The sequence below is a fragment of the Colletes gigas genome, unplaced genomic scaffold (assembly GCF_013123115.1).
Source record: "Colletes gigas isolate AHSC1104 unplaced genomic scaffold, ASM1312311v1 Colletes_gigas_Sc00023, whole genome shotgun sequence".
Lineage (NCBI taxonomy): Eukaryota > Metazoa > Arthropoda > Insecta > Hymenoptera > Colletidae > Colletes > Colletes gigas.
This window is the reverse complement of record NW_025106652.1, coordinates 4,135,917-4,149,703: the sequence shown is the minus strand read 5'-3', so window position 1 is coordinate 4,149,703 and position 13,787 is coordinate 4,135,917. Positions and strand designations below refer to the sequence as shown.

The 13,787-nt window shown below is 39.4% G+C and overlaps 1 protein-coding gene and 1 pseudogene across 1 annotated transcript; both read left to right on the top strand.

Moving 5' to 3' along the window:
• The first annotated feature begins 316 nt into the window (after positions 1 to 316).
• Positions 317 to 436, top strand: LOC122401329 (annotated as a pseudogene).
• Positions 437 to 1,092: 656 nt separating this feature from the next.
• LOC122401313 lies at positions 1,093 to 7,382 on the top strand. The gene is made up of 4 exons (XM_043403380.1): positions 1,093 to 1,135; positions 1,815 to 2,122; positions 2,214 to 2,520; positions 3,619 to 7,382. Exons 1-4 carry the CDS (start codon positions 1,093 to 1,095, stop codon positions 7,380 to 7,382), a joined length of 4,422 nt encoding a protein of 1,473 aa, XP_043259315.1.
• The last annotated feature ends 6,405 nt before the right edge of the window (positions 7,383 to 13,787 follow it).

The following is a 13,787-nucleotide window of genomic DNA, read 5'->3' as shown; positions in this document are numbered from 1 at the left end:
TGCCAATATTATAAATATTTACATCAGTGTTTCATAGAAATATTAAATTTACAAGTGTGCCAATACTTTTGTTTCGTTGAAAATTGTCCTCTGTGTATTTGTTACTATTTTTCATTATTGCAGGTCTACTTAACCGCTTTATTTCGCGAGGTACTTAAAGTTCACACCTCAAACTTATATTTTACATAAAACATAAAGAAGACATTGTGCTTTATTCACAGCTACATAACATTTTATTTGAAAATACGCTCTGTGCCAATACTTTTGTTCGGCACTGTATGTGTATCGTATATTAATGTAAGTTATCTAGTTATTTGTCAACGACCATACCACGTTGGTAAAGACCAGTTCTCGTCCGATCACTGCAGTTAAGCTTCGTTGGGCGCGGTTAGTACTTGGATGGGTGACCGCTTGGGAACACCGCGTGTTGTTGGCAACCTTTTTCTTTTTTTTTTCATTTTGGCTTTAAGAAATTCTTAAGGCACATTCCCGTTTCAAACATTCACGGATATTTATTTTCAAATTCTTCTTATTTTTATTAGGAATCTATCACTGCCATGTGGATCATTTATTTCAGAATCACTTTATATACTGAATACAGTAGAATTTGCATTATTTTACGTCGTACTATTTCTCCACTGTTCGAAAAATCTTTTATTTAAACGATGCATACTCATGTAGAATATCATGCGGACTGTAACATAAATATCGATAACGGACAGGGTAATATTCCATTTGTCAGAACCTCTGATTTCGTGAAAGTCGTCCGCGCAAGGAAATGAAAATGTTCTGGAATTTTTCGATATCTTCAGATGTTTCAATATTTTATCCCTGATTTCTGCGATTCAGTACAAAATATTTTTCCATATCGATGTACATGCTTATAAACGAAAAATTTAGCTCTAATCGATATAGTATCGAAAACATAACAATGTATGTAATAGTAGGAATATGTATAGATAGTTTTGTTTGAATATCTCTTCGTGTCTACAAGAACAGGAAAGGAAGCTTGATTAGTGAACAGAGAATATTAATTACAGTAGAACCTCCATTATCCGAATAGAGAGAATTGTCGCGTCGCGAGCCCTCCGTATGACCGTCAAACAACAAACGAGCCCAACTCAGAAAGAGCCTTGTAAATACCGTCATATAACAAAATTTGTTCTTTCCATACCTGCGCACCAGATGTTTAGCAGTTGTGCGTCAAGCTCGTTACAAACGTTTTTTCCAGCAATTAGGAGTCTAGTTTTATTGCACGCCACGGTCAACCTTCAAAAATACAATAGCACTTTCGCGCGACCACCGACACAGCCAAAAACAGACAATTTTGGTGACACCCACACCACCCCTTCTTGCAGGGGCTGGCCGTTCACGCCTTACAAAATCTTGTAACCAATCAGTGTTTTTCGCATATTAGTAACCGCCCAATTAAGAACTGTATAAAGAGCGACGCTCGCTCAGAAATAAGAATTCAACAAGAATTTTGCGGAGCATCAACAAACCGACAAGTATTCATTTTTTCGAGTCACCGCATTGCATATCCATCATAAGTTTAAATACAGTCCACTTTCAAACATAAAATATTCGCACAAAGTTAAGTCGGCGTGCGACGTACGGGTTTAACTTTCCGAACAACGTCGGTGGAAAATTCGTACACGACATTTGGTCCTTCGAGCCGGATTCCAACGGCAAACACGACATTTGTAGTGCAGTGTGGTGACTACCAAGGAAGATATTCCTTGGACATCATAGACAATTGTCGGTAGTGCAACAGAAGCTCCAACGTTGACACTTACGACAACCTCTTTGGAGAGGGCAGATCAACAGCAGCACCGTAGGACACTACGTCGCCGGTGAAGGAAGTATCCACAAGCAGCCGCATCGGACACCTCAGCAGAGGAAGCAGCCGTCGGACGGTGGAAAATCCAAGGCCACGCAGCAGCACCGGGCCAACATCGACGCAGCGCAGCATCATCGGCGCATCGCAGCACCATCATCGACGCATCGCAGCATCATCGAGGCATCGCAGCATCATCGAGGCAACGCAGCAACATCGAGGCCACGCAGCCTCATCCAGACATTGCAGCAACGAGCAACAGTTCGAAGTTCAGACGTCGGTAGGGTAAGTCCACGAATCACTATTCCTTTCACATATTTTCCCTTATTGCAAGCAGTCACGAACTCGATTACATTCGTTGTTTAATTATCGCGAGATGGCAAACGTACCTGAGACAGTGCCAATGAAAGCCCTCAGGAGACAAAGAATCACGATTAAGGGACAGCTAACGCGGATAGAGACATACCTCGATGAGGGCGATCAGTTTGACATTCACGAGTTACAAATTCGCAAGGAAAAGATGTTAGAATTGAATAAAAACTTTGAAACCGTGCAGACAAACATAGAATTAGAGGATGACATATCCGATCATGACGCGGAAAGAGAACAATTCGAGCGGAAATATTTTAGAATCACCAGTAGCATAAACCGTCGAATCGAGGGATTACAAACCCCTAACACAGGTATTAACCCAGGTAGATTCACGGACTCGCCGAACACGGTAACAATAAGACAAGAAAGTAGCCTTTTACCTAAAATCGAAATCAAACCATACGACGGTAACCCTATGGAGTGGCATAGTTTCCACGATACGTTTCGAACACTGGTCCATAATAATGAAGACTTACCGGCCGTACAAAAATTCCATCTGTTAAAGAATGCACTTCGCGGAGAAATCGCGTCAGTAATTTCAACATTAAACGCATCCGAAACAAACTACCGAGTAGCTTGGGATTTGTTGCAAAAGCGATGTAACAGACCGAGACAAATAGTGCAAACACACTTAAAAACTTTATTCGAATTGCCCGAAGTAACGCGTGATGCATCCTCAAGCCTCAGGTCATTGGCGGAACAGGCTCAAATGCATGTAAACGCACTCGCTACCCTAGGTCAGCCCATAGCACAATGGGATGCAATGTTAGTTTATCTAGTCGGCAAAAAATTAGATAAGAATACGCGTCGCGGATGGGAACGCACTTTAGAGAATGACGAGATGCCGACATTCGACCAACTAATTAATTTCATAAATAAACAAGCGCGGGGCGATGAAATTGAAGCGGAAGCTTCAAACGCGAGTAGGCGGGTTTTGTATCCAGATCGTCCACTACGAAATAAACCATTTACAAGGGGGTACACTCACGTCGCGACGACGAATACAGACAAATGCGTCATGTGTAGGGATAAGCATGAAATTTATTATTGTAAGCATTTTTTGCAAGCACCAATTCGGGAGAGATTCGAGGTAATTAAACGAAACAAGCTATGTATTAATTGCTTCCGAAACGGTCATTTAGTCGGCACATGCCAAGCTAGCGGATGCAAAAAATGTAATTTGAAACACAATACCTTACTACATTTTAACGACGAACAGCGGGCTAACATAAACCCTCACAATGCGCGAATAGGAAGTCAGGTAACAAGCTCGGGAGTCAATGCAACAAGCTCGGGGGTCAATACGACTACATTAACAGTTACATGCAATTTTGAAACCTTACTCGGAACCGCGCAAATTAAAATATTGGACAGATTCAATAGGGAACATGATTGTCGCGTATTATTAGACGGGGGATCACAAACCCATTTTATAACCACCGAGTTAGCCGACAAATTGCAATTACGCAAACACAGCGTCAATCTAACCTTCTCAGGTATAGGTCAACAGGCGACCAGGGCGCAACACCTTGTAAAAACAGTAGTCAAGGCGCGAAACGGTACATTTTCTACCCCCATTTCATTTATTACTGTACCGTTGATTACCGGGTCACTACCGTCTCGACAAGTCGACAGAACATCGATCGAAATTCCAAAAAACCTCACGTTAGCGGATCCGACATTCCATAAGCCCGGGAAGATAGACGCATTATTAGGTAATACGTTGTTTTTTAACCTATTAAGTAATGGACAAATCAAATTAAATAATAGTAAAATCATCTTACAAAAAACCAGACTAGGTTGGATAGTTACCGGCGAATCAGATCTACAACCATCGTACAAGAACACAGTAAAGTCATTTCATACAACATCAACATTAGACAAGACATTAAACAAATTCTGGGAAGTAGAAGAATTCGCGGATCAGGTATATTTATCGGAAGAAGAAAGGGCTGCGGAAAATTCGTTTGAACAGGGCACCGTACGAGAAGCGGATGGGCGGTATTGTGTAAGATTACCCTTTAACGAACGCAAACAATTGTTAGGAAGTTCACGCGAGGCAGCATTAAAAAGATTTTACGCATTAGAACGGAAATTGCATTCCGATCAAGAATTATTAGCAGGATATCGGGAGTTTTTAAATGAATACGAACAATTAGGACATATGACACAGGTCAACGCGGACGATTCCGCCGAGGGGTTCTACCTGCCGCACCACGCGGTAATAAAAGAGTCTAGCGAGACTACTAAGATACGCGTAGTATTCGACGCCTCAGCGAAAACATCGACAGGCATAGCATTAAACGACACATTATTAAATGGGCCTATCCTACAGGATACCCTGTACAAATTATTACTTAGATTTCGTTCGCATTCCTATGTTTTAACGGCAGATATAGAAAAGATGTTTCGGCAGATTAAAATACATACAGAGGACAGGAAATATCATAAGATATTGTGGCGCGATTCACGAGACAAACCAATCAAAACCTACGAACTGAATACCGTAACATACGGAACCACGTCAGCTCCATTTTTAGCCGTGCGTTGTCTACAACAATTAGCGGTTGACGAACAGGATAATTTTCCCGCCGCGGCAGCAATATTCAGAACAGATTTTTATGTAGATGATTTGCTCACCGGAGCATCTACTCGCGAACAAGCATTAGTAATTCGCGAAGAAACCATAGCGTTAGCAAGGAAAGGCGGGTTTAATTTAAGACAGTGGGCATCAAACGATGAGAGTCTGATCGAAGATCTAGCATTAATTAATCAAGAGCGCACTCTGTCCTTAGACACAGACGAAACTAGGAAGGCGTTAGGTATAGGTTGGAAACCAAGGACGGACGAAATACGCTACAACATAAAACTGACCGACGGCAATCCTCGACCTACGAAACGTACAATACTTTCACAGATCGCACAATTATTCGACCCGTTAGGGCTATTAGGACCAGTTATAGTACGCGCAAAAATTATAATGCAGCTATTGTGGAAGGCTGACCTAGGTTGGGATGAGTCTGTGCCTCAATCTATCCATACCATGTGGTTAGAATTTACGCAAGAGCTACCACTATTAAATAAATTTTCGACGCCGCGAAAAACGATTGTTGATAGCCCAATAGAAATACAGATGCATGGATTCTGTGACGCTAGTGAAGCGGCTTACGGCGCGTGCATTTACTTGAGGTCAATTGATAATCAAGGAAAATGTAAGGTTAGTTTGTTGTGCGCGAAATCAAGGGTTGCGCCAGTAAAAACCTTATCATTGCCGCGTTTAGAATTGTGCGCCGCTAAGTTATTAGCAAATTTAATAAGAGAAACCCTTAACGCGATGACCCACCTCGAAATTAAAAGGATCGTGTTATGGTCGGACTCAACGATAGCATTAACTTGGATTAGAACCTCACCGCATTTGCTAAAAACATTCGTTGCCAATCGGGTAAACGAAATTCAAGAGCAAACAGATATTGAAAATTGGCGTCATATCTCTAGTGTCGAAAATCCGGCAGATTTCATATCCAGGGGACAGACACCTCTGCTTTTTCTAAATAACCTAAGATGGTTAAAGGGGCCGCAGTGGCTTTCACAGGCCGAACGAACTTGGCCATTTATTACACTACCTGCAATAGAAATACCGGAAACTCGTAGCTTCAAGGTTTTAGTAGCAAGAATTAATACAACAGATTTCGTTGGTAGATTCTCAACAATAAATAGGCTCAACAGGGCACTAGCATATATATTACGGTTTTATAATAATTGTAAAAGCAAAAACAGAGTTGCGGGCGAATTGACTAATTTAGAGATTTCTAATGCACATATACATATAGTTAAATTAACACAAGCACAAGAGTTTACGCAGGAATTGAGGGATTTGAAGGAAGGTAGGGAAATAAACAAAAGAAGTAAATTACTTAATTTAACACCATTCCTTGACGAGAAGGGTTTAATTCGAGTCGGCGGCCGATTAAAACACGCAGCAATAAACTATTCATACAAACATCCGATCTTATTACCACGCAACAATCACGTTACAGAATTAATAATCAGGCATGAGCATTTAAAACATTGGCATGCGGGTATACAAGCCACTTTAAACGCCGTCAGACAAAGATATTGGCCAATAGATGGAAAAAATCTTACGCGCAGATTAATTCATAACTGTGTAAATTGCTTTAAAGCCAATCCCAAGCTATCTGAGTATGTTATGGGAAATTTACCGAAAGACCGTGTGACACAAACACGGCCATTCGAAACCACAGGAGTCGATTATTGTGGACCATTGTTTTTAAAGGAACGAAAACACCGAAACGTTAAGAAAACCAAGGGATACGTAGTAGTATTTGTATGTTTTGCCACAAGGGCTACTCATTTAGAATTAGTAACCGATCTAACCACGGAAGCATGTATAGCCGCGATAAAACGATTTTTCGCGAGAAGGGGAAAATCCCGAACTTTATACTCCGATAACGGGAGCAATTTCCTAGGCGCAAATAACGAAATTATTGAAATAACCGCATTCGTAAACTCGAACGATCATAAAGGAAAATTAAAACAATATTTGAGCAATGAAGGTGTCAACTGGTCGTTCTCTCCACCCCGTTCGCCTCATTTCGGGGGTCTATGGGAAGCCGCAGTGAAGGCCTTTAAAAAACATTTCAAGGCTACTCTTGGAGAAGCACTGTTCACATACGAACAATTGAACAGCATTATAATCGAGATCGAGGCAATCCTGAATTCCCGACCATTAACACCCATATCCTCTGATCCTAATGACTATATCGCTCTAACACCCGCACACTTCCTAATTGGTGATTCGTTACAAACCCTACCGGAATATGAATGGACACATGTACAAACGAATAGGCTGTCATTGTGGCAGCACACTCAGAAAATTAAGCAACATTTCTGGAGTAGATGGCATCGAGAGTATTTGCACGAGCTCCATACCCGATGTAAATGGCATACTGGTAACCATAAAAATATCAAGGAAGGGATGCTGGTCCTGGTGCAAGAGGACAATCTACCACCGTTGCAGTGGAAATTAGGTAGAGTCTTGGAGGTGCACCCAGGAGACGACCACATAACACGTGTAGTGACAATAAGGACACCGTTAGGAGTGTATAAACGCAGTGTGAAGAGACTTGCGCCACTACCAATAGACTGCATATAACAAATGTACAGTACATCCTAGTATAACTTAGCCATAAGGATTAGTTTAGATTCAGAACAATTTTGAATCAAAAACACTATGTAATTTTCTAGGATTATAAATACCTCGTAATGTTATAGTATTAAGTATTCAGTTTTGCCTGCAGTGCAATTGTTCGCTGTTTGTCGACTTTTAGATCTTTTGAACATGACCGTTCAAGGGGGCCGGCATGTCGCGTCGCGAGCCCTCCGTATGACCGTCAAACAACAAACGAGCCCAACTCAGAAAGAGCCTTGTAAATACCGTCATATAACAAAATTTGTTCTTTCCATACCTGCGCACCAGATGTTTAGCAGTTGTGCGTCAAGCTCGTTACAAACGTTTTTTCCAGCAATTAGGAGTCTAGTTTTATTGCACGCCACGGTCAACCTTCAAAAATACAATAGCACTTTCGCGCGACCACCGACACAGCCAAAAACAGACAATTTTGGTGACACCCACACCACCCCTTCTTGCAGGGGCTGGCCGTTCACGCCTTACAAAATCTTGTAACCAATCAGTGTTTTTCGCATATTAGTAACCGCCCAATTAAGAACTGTATAAAGAGCGACGCTCGCTCAGAAATAAGAATTCAACAAGAATTTTGCGGAGCATCAACAAACCGACAAGTATTCATTTTTTCGAGTCACCGCATTGCATATCCATCATAAGTTTAAATACAGTCCACTTTCAAACATAAAATATTCGCACAAAGTTAAGTCGGCGTGCGACGTACGGGTTTAACTTTCCGAACAACGTCGGTGGAAAATTCGTACACGACAAGAATTTCTTTCGCGAATATTCTTTCCCCTATTGAAACGTTCTTTTATAATAACAAAAGGTAATTTTAATCATCACAATTTCCCTCCGAAATTCGTGACCTCTTAACCGTCTCTACTTTCAAACGTGCCACCAGATCTTTTATTCACCAACGCTTTGTTCAACTTTTTCCTTCTTAGAGTTTCATTTTTCTTTACCCCTTTTCCTTACTGTATTTTGTTCGTCTTATTTGTAATTGTATGTATTTGTGTAATAACTTTGAGGTCAAGTGTAAATACAACTCGCCACTGTGCTAATTGTTCTTTATACTACGCCATGGTAGAAATATTTACTTGAATTTGTTTTACGAATTTGAGAAATTATTTATTTGCCTGAGACAATTGTGAAAATGTTGGGATTACAAATTTTTATTAGTTTGTAACAATTCCAAAACGATTTTGCAAGTTTGAAAATTCACTTATTATTTTTGTACTCGTTAACTGTAATTTTAAGACAATCGATAAATTGGTAATTACAACCCTAATGATAATTGGTCATTTGTAATTGCTGCTGGCATTTGATATTTGCCATTACAGAATTTAATTGTCTATTATATTATACAATTTTTCGAGCGATGTGTCGCCAAATTTTGAGCGACGTTCGGTATCTCTTCTGACGTAATTTTGAATTTCAAGCCGCTACTTCTCCAAAATTAATAACGGACATTATTATTCATGTCATTTTAATTACCGTTCCAATTGCTTTTACACGCGTCAACGTATTAATTTGATCGATAATGGTTTTAATAAATTTTGTAAATATCCAAGCTCTTCGATCATCAAATGATTACTTTATCATTTGAAATAAAAGTTAAACCGACGTTATTACTGAAATACTTGGTTGTTATAATAATATACCTTCTCATCATTATTAATTTATGTCTCTAGAGAAACGGTATTTGCGTTTCATCAAAACCAGGCATTTAACGTTATATAAATTTTTTTTCAATCGTTGTCGAACAAATTTAAGGCGTCTGCTTCTTCTTTCGTTTTTAATTAAAGATGAAGTTATTTTAGAAACTTTGTTCTGATAGTGACAGTTTTGAATCAGTGTTGAAATGATGTTAAGATGTCTCACTCGTTACCTTCGCGCGAAATGTGTTCCTCGTTTTGGTATCCGATATTAGTTTCCTCCTTTCGAGAGTGTTAGTTTTGAAGATGTTTCAATCAAGGTCTGTGACAGCCGGTTTAGGGGTGAAGGAGCCTTAAGAGAATGTCGACTCGCGAATAGTGACAAGAAGTTTCTCCAGCATCGAGGAGATGGTCCCTAATGCACATAAGTGTTCTCTAATAGTGACATTAGCTTAAGTAATTTATTTACGTGGGAAATGGAGTTCGGTGTTGACGTTAATTGGGATAGTTTTGAGGCTGAATTTCCACGTTTCCTTCATCCGTTTCGAACTGATCCTAAAAATTATATAGTCATCTTGATCTTAAATGTCAGAAAGGGGAATTTATCTGAAGTAAACGGTATTATGTCTGACAGATAACTGATGCGAAGTGTTTAACTTAAACCATAAATCTCGGATCACCAAAATGTCCGCAAATAACATTCATTAGCCTCAGAAATGCTTGAGTTGTATCGGATGGACACGTCCTATCTGTCGTGATATAATTTACTATTCAAACTGACAGTAATTAATCACCAATCCTGATCTCCCTTAGTCCGGTACAAATATCAACCAATAACCAAAAATTCCAGACTTTCGAAAGGTGCGAATTGAATCGAAGTGATTTAGAATAACGCTAAAGAATCTGCATCCAGAAAAAAATATGTACGATAAATACTCTGTTAGATATTTTTGTGAATAAATTGCGTCAAAGTAAATTAACTACAGAAAATATATGTACACAGAAGTTTCATAAATTCAGAGAAAGGAACGTTATAATGGTCGGCTTGAAAAGCGAGTGACCTCCGCCTTTAAAAAGAAAACTCGTTTTTAATTCTGGAAATCTTCTTTGCGTCGCAGACGCTTAATTTCCCTGCGGACAAGTCAAGCTAATCGCGTCATACATTGGAAGCATCGTCCGGCTCTGTATGTTCGTATTAAAGCAGGAAACACCCTTTTTGAAGAAAAAAAAACGGTATCAAGTGTTTTTATCGATTCCAGATTACATTCGATCGCTGAAACTCCAACAGTATTTATTTCACACTCCATTTGGAGCGTTTTAGCAGTAACGAACAGCACTTCGAAAACGGTCGACAAGTCGCGAAGTTGCGCCAGATTTTCAGTTTGACTTCGATCTAAATTGTTCCAACTAAACGAATAAATTGATCTTGAAATGTTCCATTTTCTGTTCGAAATAACAAACAATTGTTACTTTTTAAAATTGCAAAACCAAATTTTTACCAAATTTAATTTAACGTTTCACGTAACTCGATAGGCGGATTCGAGATCAAAGAATACTCAATTTGTACTTCCGTGATTTTGATCCCAATTGGAAAATTACTTTTGTCAGAAACTGCAATTAGTAATTTCTTCTATTGCGCCATTCGCATATTCTTAATGGCCCGACTCTAGGAGTGTGGCTTGCATTTGAATCCCCCGGGAGTCATAATTCTTTCTAATTAGTTTTTCAATATGCGTAATATGGCACGACCAAGACTGTGACAGGGCAGGCGCAAAAGGGTCACGTGCTTCCGGGCGCCATGTTATGAGCGCGCCAACAGGCGGCCATAATATTAAATAAAGTTATATTCACTACTTGACTAACACTTTACTGTTCGCATAATTCGCGAAACAATTCTGTACAGATTCGTAAAAATGGTTCTGTTCACTTAAATTTCTTTTTAGAAAATTCCACCATCGAATATTTGCAGTCGAAGCAAATTGATATAAATAAAATTACGTATATTATAAACTGTTTTAAAATAACTAGGCACTTATCTTTAATTTCAACATTTATTTCAATTTATTACTTTTCATCGTAAAAATACTTTTCTAATTTCGCGGTTCGTTATATTTTTAAAGATCCAAAGCGGCTTGATCGAAAACGTTGAAATATTTAATTATCTCGCGAAACGTAAGAATAATAAAGTCTCGAACGAACCCGGGAAAAAGCAAAACGATATCAGAATTTTGTATCAATCGAGACACCGTGGCCAATTTGATTCACCGATTCTCCGCCTCGAATATCGTTTTTCCCTCCGCGGTGCAGCCTCAGGCGCTCCTGTTTACGTTTAATTAAATTTCCCGCGTTCATCGATTAATTGCCTCGAGACAATAGGCTGAGACAATCCTATTTTCTACTAGACTTAATTAAACGCCGACCGCGGGACAAAGAAGACGCATCGGTTCGTAATTCCGGGTGCGCCAGGACCGTCGTTTAAACGTCACGCGTATGATTTTAACTCCCGTCGGTGTAATGCCGGCCAGTGAATCAATAACCAACGATTGCCCGCCTGTGAACGTACGTCTGTGAGAGGCACGTTGAAGAGGAAAAGCTGGAACGTCGAGGAAGCTGAAGAAGGGACGGAAGGGTGGGGAAGGTAAACGTGGTTGTCACGGCGCGATTAACCCAAGGGAATCATAACAATTCGATGATATCAGGCCGAATTAGCTACAGTTCGATGCAACGTGAAATTTACACAGTTTCCCAGTATTCGCGGCACAACAAGAGGGACGACTCTACGCGAAAAAATAAACAAAACGTACAGAATAAAACTTTTTCGTGCGATGTTTCGTTTTCGAGATAATCGAATTTAATCGACCGTTTCCGCTCGCGCTATTCCACCCGTGCTCCGCGAACATTCAAAATCGATTCTCCCAAAAATAAAGCCTCGTACGAGAAAATGTTATTCCATATCTTCGACTTATTTTTTCACGTAGAATCGTTCTCCCCCTGGTTGTACCATGATTATCATGACGGAGACAAAAAGCAACGACCATCGAGGACAATCGCGCGTTCTGCTCGCCGTTTCGCGAAGATATAATAACAGCATCGCCAGCGATACTCGGCATTCTTAGCAAAGACAAACATCGTTCGGTCCGTTGGGTTTGAGACAAGGATCTCACGATTACCTCGACCTAACAGGTCCGTGTAATTGAAAGAAAACTTTGTTAACGGCGGGTCATGAAAGTTTATCGAGCGTATTGTATTATTCCTTGGAATTAATAACCGACGACTTTCTGTGATCTTTAAATTCCCCATTCAGAAGTCGTTCTCTTTCTCCGTTGGTACGGTACTGTCGTAGACCGACAAATACTTAACGCGTAAACAATCGCGGATATCGAAAATCGAACGCACGGTTCCTGGCCCTTTAAACTGATTTCATCAGCTTTGTTTTGTTTCGGTATTTCGTGAAACAATTTAGAGACTGTCGCTCGGCATACCGAGGAACTGGAGCGAAAAAATGGCCCTCGGGCACCGCGACGAGAGGGTCTGTGGTTCGATCGGGCTATCCCTAAATTAAACCACGTTTGGACATTATTGAAATAAAGTACTTGAGAAATATCATAAGAATCGTGAGGTAGTTTATTCGATCAGTTGGATGATTTTTCTCTAGGTTATTTCGTTAATTGGCTCTTAAATAAAACAATTTTATAAGTAAATTAATGCAGCAATATAGTTTACGAACAAACACAAATCTTGTTTGTAAAGAGGGAAAAAGGACTGTATATATTTTGTATCTATATTGGGACTCAAATATGTTAAGTGGTTCCTTTGTATATCTAATTTCAAATATTTGTCAAAATGATTACGGTTTGTTTCCATCTATTTCCGAATACGATGGACGAATAATTGTTTAGCACTTTCGATAAGCTCCAGAGTAATGGCGTTACATGCACGATTGAATGTTTTCAGTTGAAAGTATGTTTACGCACATTCGCAGTATTTACACCTGACGCTGTCGAAACTGCAATGCAATCGATTGGTTGCACTTCTTCGAATTGGTCGCTATTCGTTTATTGTGTTCGAAAATGTACGAAAAATGACTCTAGTTTTACGTCTGAGAACAGAAAAGATGTTTCTGGATCTAATAAAATATTAGTAGTGTAATTTTATAATTTCTTTACATTTTTGGTAAAAATCAGAACAGACCACAGAAAAGGTTGAGAATCATCGGCACAGGTATTCCGGATTGTCGTAAAAAAGCCAAGGAAAGTCCAAAGTTTGAAATAAAAATGGAATAAAAGTTTACAGTCAACCGAAATCCGCCGTACGTGGATCGATATTTTCGAATAAAGTCCAGCCTCGTTATTTAGTAGACTATCTATTTAGCAGAATAAGAATCGGTCATATTATGCACACGCACTCGTATCTTTTAGAAAGGGAATCCATCACCGTGTGACACGCGCGATATAATCATTTTTCATGGAACATATTATTTCTTGTGTAAAATAGTGGAACGTATTATTTCTTGTGCAATATGAAGAGTTTAAAAATGGTCGGAAAAGAAAATTTTTAAATGTACTCTTGTAACATATAAACGCATGAAAGCTTAAGTCTATAGACGTTTTTTAAAAAGTAACATATTTTACTTTAAGGCTCGTTACGAATATAGAGATTTAAAATAAAATTGAGATCAGACGTCCCAATTATGATTAATATTTAATGTAGATAATAT